General features: G+C 39.6%; 3 protein-coding genes across 4 annotated transcripts; all 3 read right to left on the bottom strand.

Moving 5' to 3' along the window:
- Nucleotides 1-3,663, bottom strand: LOC109168338 (ribosome biogenesis regulatory protein homolog). 2 transcript variants are annotated; one of them, XM_019317349.1, is made up of 9 exons: nt 3,514-3,663; nt 3,309-3,420; nt 2,709-2,861; nt 2,083-2,134; nt 1,850-1,978; nt 1,205-1,322; nt 703-886; nt 496-609; nt 1-367 (listed from the first exon to the last, which is right to left on the bottom strand). In XM_019317349.1, exons 2-9 carry the CDS (start codon nt 3,405-3,407, stop codon nt 221-223), a joined length of 996 nt encoding a protein of 331 aa, XP_019172894.1. In that variant the 5' UTR covers nt 3,408-3,420; nt 3,514-3,663; the 3' UTR covers nt 1-220. The 2 variants fall into 2 exon arrangements, with proteins under 2 accessions (XP_019172894.1, XP_019172893.1); XM_019317348.1 differs by lacking the exon at nt 3,514-3,663 and having other exon boundaries at nt 2,709-2,859; nt 3,310-3,475.
- A 2,597-nt stretch (nt 3,664-6,260) lies between these two features.
- Nucleotides 6,261-7,308, bottom strand: LOC109168364 (protein FAR1-RELATED SEQUENCE 5-like). The gene is made up of 2 exons (XM_019317377.1): nt 6,622-7,308; nt 6,261-6,539 (listed from the first exon to the last, which is right to left on the bottom strand). The coding sequence occupies exons 1-2, from the start codon at nt 7,306-7,308 to the stop codon at nt 6,261-6,263; spliced, it is 966 nt and encodes a 321-aa protein (XP_019172922.1).
- Nucleotides 7,309-7,350: 42 nt separating this feature from the next.
- Nucleotides 7,351-8,588, bottom strand: LOC109168365 (protein FAR1-RELATED SEQUENCE 5-like). The gene is made up of 2 exons (XM_019317378.1): nt 7,795-8,588; nt 7,351-7,675 (listed from the first exon to the last, which is right to left on the bottom strand). The coding sequence occupies exons 1-2, from the start codon at nt 8,586-8,588 to the stop codon at nt 7,351-7,353; spliced, it is 1,119 nt and encodes a 372-aa protein (XP_019172923.1).
- Between the last annotated feature and the right edge of the window lie 386 nt (nt 8,589-8,974).

An 8,974-nucleotide genomic window follows, 5' to 3' on the forward strand; every position in this document is an offset into this window, starting at 1 on the left:
TTTTTTTGTCTTTTTCATTTTGGTGCATTGGCCACCACATTTCAACCTCCATGTATAACCCCACATTTTTGTCTTTTTCATTTGTTTCAGCTTATCTACCTACTATTTTTTTTTTTTTAATCAAAAAAGGGGTAGGAAGGATGGGGGTATCTCTCTATTGCAGTACCAGCTACTGCTGAATACCAAAATTTCACTCATTCAGTGATTGTTAAGATGGAATTCACTTGGATTTCGGTGCTTTTGAAGATCCCTTTTTGAAGGTTTTCTTAAGAGGTTTGCCCCTTGGTTTCAACTTGTTTGGTGTTGAAGACTTTCCTTCACGGTTCCTCCTTCCCTTCTCCTTTTTCACATTGAACATGGTCACAGCCTGCATCCCATTGCAAACAAACCAAAAACCCAAAAAAAAAAAAAATCAGACATGAATTTTGCAACCAAAATTATACCTTAGATCTCACAGGACTTATTAGAAAGGAGAAAAATGAAGAATAGATGGACCTTGTTAACATTGAGTATGTCATGTGAATTCTTTGATATTAGTTTGTTCAGAACTTTATCAGTTTGCTGTCTTTCTAATGAACCCATTCCTGATCCTTCTGCAACTGGTAGAAACTAGAGGCAAACAAACAACAGGTGAATTCAATACACAGCCAAAAAAACTTGGCAACATAACGACAAAGAGAATAAAAAGGTCATATTAAAAACCTTCCGATATTTCTTTTCATGTTTTGGGGGTTTTTCTCCGGCCAACTTCTTGTCGAACTTTCCACCACTAGCTGTGGCAGTTGCTGCCATTCCAGCAACATGTCCTAGTTCACCCTTACTAACTTTTCTAGGTGCAGCTTGTGTCCCTGTTATAGGTAATGAAGTGGCAGCAAGCTGAATATGGCTGCAAAGCAGTAACTTAATTAGATATTGAGGCAGGACACTGAGAATCCATACTTTTAATAGATTTAGGTATACTAAGAACAAGAGAATACCATCAAGAGATGTACATATCAATATGCCATACAAAGTAACAAAGGCATAGGGTGAAAAAAGGGAAGCAAAGGGAACAAGAAAAGAAAGAGCCACCACAAACTATAAGAGGGCATAAGATGTCAATGAGGAAACAAGGGTAAAGAGCCACCACAAGCTAAGACAGCGCATACCAAGTTGATAAAAGTAAAAGAAATAAATGAAACACCAAAAGGCTAAAGAGTGAGACCTTGGCACTGCACCAACTTTTGCAGCCTGTTTCAAGTTTTGCAATCTATTTTTCTCTTGCTTATCAACTCTCTTCTTCTTTTCTTCCTTTCTCTTGGCAAAAGGATCTTCTCCAGGTGCTGGAAAAGAAACAAATATGATAATTAGGATAATATTAAAATAGTGAAGGAAAGGTCCATAGTCCATTTGCTATCAATTTCTTTGCAAAACAAAGAGAAGATATGAAATTAAGCATGAGGGGGGAAGGGGAGAAGACTTTCGTGGGTGAAAACCTGCCAATGGAGGGAGGGAAGAAAAATAATAGTGTTATTGAGTTTATTGGAAAAATAAAACAAATATAAATAGTTAAGTACAATTGTTACCATTTTCATTTTTTATAGGCAGAAAGTATAATTAACATCCCTACCCCCTCATAGGTAAGCTTTACCTTATCCTTATTCAGCACAATCCAATGAACTCAATTACTTACCATCACAAGTACCACAAGGCACAAAATTTTACTCAATAGATTTACATCTCATTTTACATTTAAATAAATAGTATTACAACTACTTACAGGTTACATCAATATTTCATAAGATATTTTAATCCATCATTGTCAATGCATTTAAACCAAGGCAGTAACAATTTTGAAAGCCTTACGTACCATCAGTTTCCTTTGCCTCAATAATTGGTATATCATTGTCATCATTCACGCGATCATATCCATGTCGGCGCTTCCATGTACCCGTCTGTTCATCAAAAAGAATCTTGTCTTTCTTGCGGTTTTGAATACCTGGGAGAAATTGGGATGGAAGTAGTAAATAACTACTTCGTTAGTTTATCAAGCTTAAAATTAAATCCTGCAACATGTGTAGCAGTTTTAATTTTAATGTCAACCTTTCTTCTTGGCAAACAACTCCCATTTTGTTGGGGGCTTAGGCTTTGGGAGCTGAAATCAAAAGGAGAGAGTTTTCGATCATATAATTATATATAGAAAATGAAATTCATTAGATTGCAGGATCAGACCAAATCCAACAATACCAACATAAAACAACCAGAGTGCTAATCATCTATTTGTGTTTTAAAATAAGAAGTGTTCAATGCCTAGCTAAAAACTAAAGATAAACAATAAAACCAAAGACAAGACTATGCAACAACAACAGCTCAGTCACTCAAACATGGTCTGGGCATGTGTTACCCAGATAAGAAGTGTTTATAGTCTAGATAAATATATATATATATATATATATATATATATATATATATATATATATTCAGAAAGAGAAAGGCCAACAAGAATACAGAGAAGCCAGTAGAGCTCAAAAGTAATTTAAAAAAAAAAAAAACAGTTGTTCATAATTAGTAAAACATATAAGCAAATGCTATGTATCTTCGGTGCTCTAGAAACATGGATGTTTCATTTCGCTATATACTTCAAAAATACAGTAGACATCCAAACACGATTCAAGTAAAAACTAGCTTGTATGGAAAATTTTCTTATGGAAGAAGATTAAATAGCATACAGGCTTCTCTCTTGGCAATCTTGTTGAGGGTGGAGGCAATTTGACAATTGGGCCATCCAGGCCTTCAGTTGAAGGTAGGTTGAAAAGTGCATCTGCTACTGCTTGTACTAATTTGGTTCCGTCCTGCAAGCACTCCCATGCTAATTCCTCCCTGCATTAAACACCTTAGTGAGCAACTAAGCATACATTATTAAGTTCATTTACTAACTTTAATCTCAATTCATTAACTCAGCTTGAACTTCATATCATAATATGTAAGGGCTGAAAGTGTTAAAGAATGACATAATGCTAAACAATTTACTCTGAACAAATTCTCTGTAATACTACAAAAGTCAAAAATATTACTCAACAACAAGTTTTAGCAAACATAAATATTTCCCTATAATTTGTTCCAGAACCAAAAGGGGAAAAAACCAGAACTAAAAGGAGAAAAAACTTATTTTCAGACCTATAAATGACGCAAAAGATGAACTGAAACAGAACTTTAAAATAAAAAAATAAAAAAAACATTTTCAAATAACGTCCAACATCGTTTCCAGTTTCCAGTATTGTTAGTATTGTTCATACGGATATAAAGTGGGTAGGTGTAGGAAAACACAACCTGGAATTAGGAGGAGTTGGAAAGCTGTGATGTGGGTTGTAAGCCATGAGATTTCCGAGGTCGATTTGGCAGGGTGTTGAAGCAGCCATCTCCGCCATGTCTCCTATGCTGCTATGCGTGCTCGCAAAATTGTATATATAACTGTTTGAGGGCCGACCAGCGAGAGGGGCTATCAGTGACTCAGCAAGACCGTCTATCGGCGACAGACTCCGGTAGGCAGGCGAGACTGGAGAGGACTTGACTCCTGTAGCGAGACCGGAGAGACCGCTCCTGTAGCGAGACCGGAGAGACCGTCTATCGGCGACAGACTCCGAGACTAGGAGAGGTGGCCGGTGGGAGTAGGCGAGACTGGGAGAGGCGGAGGTGGAGGTGGCGTTGTAATTAGAAATTTAGATTTAAGAAGACTAGGGTTATTAGGTATACTAGTATTTGTAGCCGTGCGATGCACAGTATAATATAATAAGAAGAGAATATATAATATATAAAAATTTAATCATTTGGAACAATATATAATATATATATATAGATATAGGGTAGGCTTCATATGAGACAAGCATGGCAGATGAGAAATAAAACTTAATCATAGCCATTCGTTTAGAGGGACCTAGGGTTGAGATTAGATGTATAGATTTTAATATAGCACGGCATATTTGCGAGCATTAATGTTCAAAATAATCTTTTAAAGGGCAATTTGGTCCAAGGGTGCTCACGCGTTGTTCAACATCAGATTCACAAGCTGACTCTCACTCTACCACGTGTGACCAGTCCACATACGTCGGATCCCGAGAAACCAGCAAAGAAGAAACCACCATACGGCGTAACGCACTACCAACGTCCCAAAGCTATGTCTGGATCGAAAATACGGGCAAAACGACGACGGGGAACAATGTTGTAGACTTGTAGTAGAACCAAAATGTGCAAGGGAGATGTGAATAATTTTTAAAAAAATGCAGGTGTTGTATATGGATCGTGTGAAGTTTGTTGGCAACGCAGTACCCTGTCAAAGACCAGCCATCAAAGGATGGACATGTAGACACATGAGAGATCAGGAATTTAAAGAGATACGACTAGGGGGGTTCGGCCAAGGAGAGTTATTACCCGCTGATCCGGAAGGTGAAGAGAGAGTAGATGATGATCCACCGGAAGATGCTGCAAATTCTCACCAAACAAGTGGGGGGGGGGGGGGGGGAAGGTATGTGCACTACCATTATTCAAAGTTAAGCTGATGGCACACGGGTACTATGACCAGTGCACAAACGGTATCATATATAGGGGCACCACTACACATGAGTGCACCCAGAAGTGCACACAGGGCAAAGCATAGATGCACACAGCATCAGCATGTGTTTTAATAATATTATGTGTATTAGGACTGTTGCCCTTATAATTCATGGCACACGATGAGATAGAAAAGTGCACACACAGTGCCATGAGAAAAAGTACTTGAAGATCCCAGAGGACTTGGTAAGCATACCCCACCATACTTTCTACATTGACAACAACATATCCAACTTTCAAACAAACTTTAACGGGTTGTTATCCACACTAATACGAGCAGACAGACCTACTAGCCACATTCATAGACGACAAAGTCTCAATTAAAAAGGGTGCCGACATCGGAAGAATCATTCCAACCAGAATGCAAATGCCATGGAGAGACAAAAAACACAATTGACTGCGGTATTTACGCCATGCGACACATGGAAACATTTGTGGGCCAGACTTACTCGACATGGAAGTGTGGACTGAAAAAGGGGATCTTTCATATATACGCAACCTGAGAATGATATACATGCGCGAAATCCTAATGTCAGAGTTCAACAACCACCGAACTGAAAACATCAAACGTGCAATTGATTTCCAGAATGGACTATTCCGCAATTATGTGACGCACCACAACTGACATGAGGTGAGACAATGAGCAACGGTGGACAGTGATTTATTTTTTGGGATTAGATTAAGAATATGAGCGAACTAGAACCAGCCAATCTATTACGAAATAGTTAATTATGTTGACTTAGTTATGGGTTTTTTGAGCATACTGAATGTAGTGGTGCACATGTTACTTCATATCTGTATTTTTGAAACAGCTTATAGTACACACATATTTTTGCTACATTGCATCATTACCAGACAACGTTCAGGCATGGTATACAATGCAAACCAATAAAAGTTGATAGCGCGAATAGCAATGTGCACTTCTCACTGATTTGAAATGCACGACTGCTTAATGGCACACAGCCAAAAACTAAAGAGCACACACCACCGGTACCAATTGAAAAAACAGCAGTAAAGAATAAAGGCCGACTAGTAGAATAGACATTTGCGGCTGTGACGACGGGCAACCCCATTAGCGCTGAGTGCACACCCTAGGACTATCAATGGCACACAGACACACACGCATACCCTTATGGTGAACACTTCCACACGTAATAAAGCATCACTCAAAATCGAACGCACTAGGCTTCTGAAGTGCACACTCCACGTACTGGAAATAAGCTCAATGCATTTGAACATGCAAGCATTGAATACCTTAGGTGCACACGCATGGCAAACCAAACGTATGCCAACATATTCTAACAATATTCATTGTAGGAAAAAAAAAGAAAAAACCAGATTAGCATAAACTAGTAGCCAGATTAAATTAATTATAATCACTAAAAGTTGACAGCGTGAGTAGCAATGTGCACTCCTCACTGATTTGAAATGCACGACTGCTTAACGGCACACAACCAAAAACTACAGAGCACACCCAGTGACACCAATTGAAAAAACATCAGTATATTCATTGTAGGAAAAAAAAAAAGAAGAAGACAAGTATATACTAGTAGCCAGATTAACTTAATTACAGCCAATGTACGTACTTAAACTGCGTAAAATAATATAAATCCAAAACAATTTCTAAATGCCCACGTGATGATGTCCATCATACCGCACGGTTGTCATACAAATTATTTTATAAACAAGTCTTTAAGCGGGCAATTACGACTGTCATGCCCATCATATTTGTGACAAGTCTTGCACTCTCGTGTAGACTTTGCAGCTCTCTCTGCAGCAAGCTCTTTGGCTGATTTGAACCGCTTCCCAGAACCCTTATTCTTAGCAACGGTTGGTGGGTGGACAAGAATATTAGGAGACCTGATCACACCACCAAACGCTTGAACAACACCAGACTTACCAACGGACGTACCAATACTAGTGTCGGCATTGACAAATGACAGTTTCAACTCCTTCAAAACACGGGACAACTCCATAATACAAATCCGAGCTATGCCCAGCAAGAGCAACACAACTGTAAAAATCATTCCAAACCTGCTTCGAATCACCCCTGTTATTGGCCACACCTACAACAACATCATCATGAACCCCTTCTATATCATAAATTGGATGCTTGTAGGCATCACGTGTCCACCGAGAAACCAAGTAGCAAGGCAGAATAGAATCCAAACGAGCATCCTTGAAGACAAGAAATATATGCCTACACAACAAGCCCACACGCTGAAACATCCGACAGGAATAATCTGCTGTAGTTTCGGTTGGATTATATACAACAATATACACATTACCATATGTGTCTTCTACTCCAACACGTTTTAAGACACCATCAACAACGGAAGACACAACAGAACAATCAAAACACCCAGCCACAATCTCTACCTGCACCTCATAGAATACAGTAATAGTATAAACAGCAGCTGCATATCGCTCAATTGCCAAAGGCGTCTTCACCACTGGCAAATGGCCCTCACATGCCGCATTGAGCTTAGCCTGCTTATGCCTTTGGCAATCAATAGCACCTTCAAAATGAAAGAAAAACTCCACTAAGCTCGCATGACAATTAGTGCAACCCCCAAATGAACTATTCTGCGATTCCGACCGGGAAGTCGTTCGCAACAAACTACACATAGGCAAGTCTTGAAAAAAAGCTGGAATCCAAAATGCACGTAAATCAAACATCTGGCGGAACCACCTATGCTCACTGAGACCATAGGCCTCCATAACACCAAGCCATTTAGATTCAAACTCCTCTATTGTTATCGACTAGTCCCAAACAACATCATTAAGAGCACGGCGAAACGACTGATCCTTGGCAACCACTGAACCCACCTTGTCACCAACCTTTGACATGATATGCCACATGCAGAAGCGATGACGTGCAGAATTGAACACTGTGGGGATAGCCACCCGCATGGCTGGATCTTGATCGGTGAGAATGTATGTTGGCTCGTGGCCCATAGCTCGTTTGAAATTATCAAGCAACCAGACATAGGACTCAACATCTTTCTTCGCAATCAACCCCGCGGCAAACGTGACTGATTTCTTGTGATTATCAATGCCGGTAAATGGCACAAACACAAGCTTATACCTACAAAAATATAAGAAAGGGGAAAAAAATCAGAATGCATACATGTATGTAAAAAGGTATTCATAACAAACTACCAACAAAACACAGATGCACACGCCAACGAGTACAGATGCACATACATGTTCGTCCGATACGTTGCATCAAAAGAAACCACATCCCCAAAGCACGCAAAATTCCGTCGTGCTACTGGGTCTGCCCAAAACACACGTGAAAGCTGATCATACTCATCCACATCATAGTCAAAGAAAAATGAAGACCATAACTCTTTTTTATGAAGGAACTTCTCAACAATCAATTGTGCATCGCCGCCGCGAATGTATGCCATTAAATCACGCTTAAAATTCTGAAAGTCTACACCGGTGGCCCCAACATCAGTATAATCTCCAACCATTTTCCTGTAAAGCTTCCACGATTTGATAGAACCAATATTTGCCTTCGCACAATTAGCGACAAATATTTGATGCCCAAGATCCAACTTGCGATTAATCCTCATAAATGGCTTGGATGCCTCCGAGTACAAACAATGTGTGTGTCGTTCCTCCAAATAGAACACAGAATAACCCCCATACCCCTTAAGCTTGAAAATAATCTTCGCATTACAACCAACCCTATTCGTAACCCGACGCCTTTTCTTTGATATTGAGGGGTCATTAACCACGTCACCACCCGAACACAACTCCTTAGCAGGCTGCTTAAATCCTTCTCGAGAACACAATAAATACTTCCTCAATACCTCCCCACAACTATTCTTTGAATCCGAGCCACGACGAACATTAAACCCAACAGTACGTGCATAGCGGATATAGAACTCAACACCATCGTCCAACTTGCTAAACCATTGACCAACGAATGGCTTGATCGCATTGTCACACACCGGCACCCAATAATTCGTTTTCCCTGGAGAAATATCCATGACGCACCCACGACTATCACTCGCAGAAACTTCATCACCACAAAGCGACACTGCCAAATGGTGAAGGGAAAATTTTAAAAACACCGACGATTGAGAAATAATAAAAATAGTAGCAACCGAAAACCACTGTGTGCACATAATTTAACAACCATATGCACTTTATAACAACCAAATAATGCCACCACCTGGAAATCATACGGAAATCTAATCCGCCACAAAACTACTGGAAAACTAACGTATAAATTTTTTTAAAAAAAACACAAAAATAAGGGTAATAGGGATGCGAGGACACATGTGAGGACGACAGAATACGGTAATGTACACGTTAGATTAAATACTATGTACACATGAACACAGGGTGAAAACACGGATATGCACACGGCGGA

This window comes from Ipomoea nil, unplaced genomic scaffold (genome assembly GCF_001879475.1).
Source record: "Ipomoea nil cultivar Tokyo-kokei standard unplaced genomic scaffold, Asagao_1.1 scaffold3197, whole genome shotgun sequence".
Lineage (NCBI taxonomy): Eukaryota > Viridiplantae > Streptophyta > Magnoliopsida > Solanales > Convolvulaceae > Ipomoea > Ipomoea nil.

What these genes read in the sequence shown, in the direction of transcription:
- LOC109168338 (XM_019317349.1), bottom strand. Translation starts at nt 3,407, where the DNA reads ATGGCGGAGATGGCTGCTTCAACACCCTGCCAAATCGACCTCGGAAAT. An exon ending in CAACTCCTCCTAATTCCAGG is followed by an intron (nt 2,862 to 3,308) that starts TTGTGTTTTCCT and finishes GGTGTTTAATGC; the next exon opens with AGGGAGGAATTAGCATGGGA. An exon ending in AAAGTTGGTGCAGTGCCAAG is followed by an intron (nt 887 to 1,204) that starts GTCTCACTCTTT and finishes ACTGCTTTGCAG; the next exon opens with CCATATTCAGCTTGCTGCCA.
- LOC109168364 (XM_019317377.1), bottom strand. Translation starts at nt 7,308, where the DNA reads ATGGAGGCCTATGGTCTCAGTGAGCATAGGTGGTTCCGCCAGATGTTT. An exon ending in ACAGGGGTGATTCGAAGCAG is followed by an intron (nt 6,540 to 6,621) that starts GTTTGGAATGAT and finishes CGTGTTTTGAAG; the next exon opens with GAGTTGAAACTGTCATTTGT.
- LOC109168365 (XM_019317378.1), bottom strand. Translation starts at nt 8,588, where the DNA reads ATGGATATTTCTCCAGGGAAAACGAATTATTGGGTGCCGGTGTGTGAC. An exon ending in GCAACGTATCGGACGAACAT is followed by an intron (nt 7,676 to 7,794) that starts GTATGTGCATCT and finishes ATATTTTTGTAG; the next exon opens with GTATAAGCTTGTGTTTGTGC.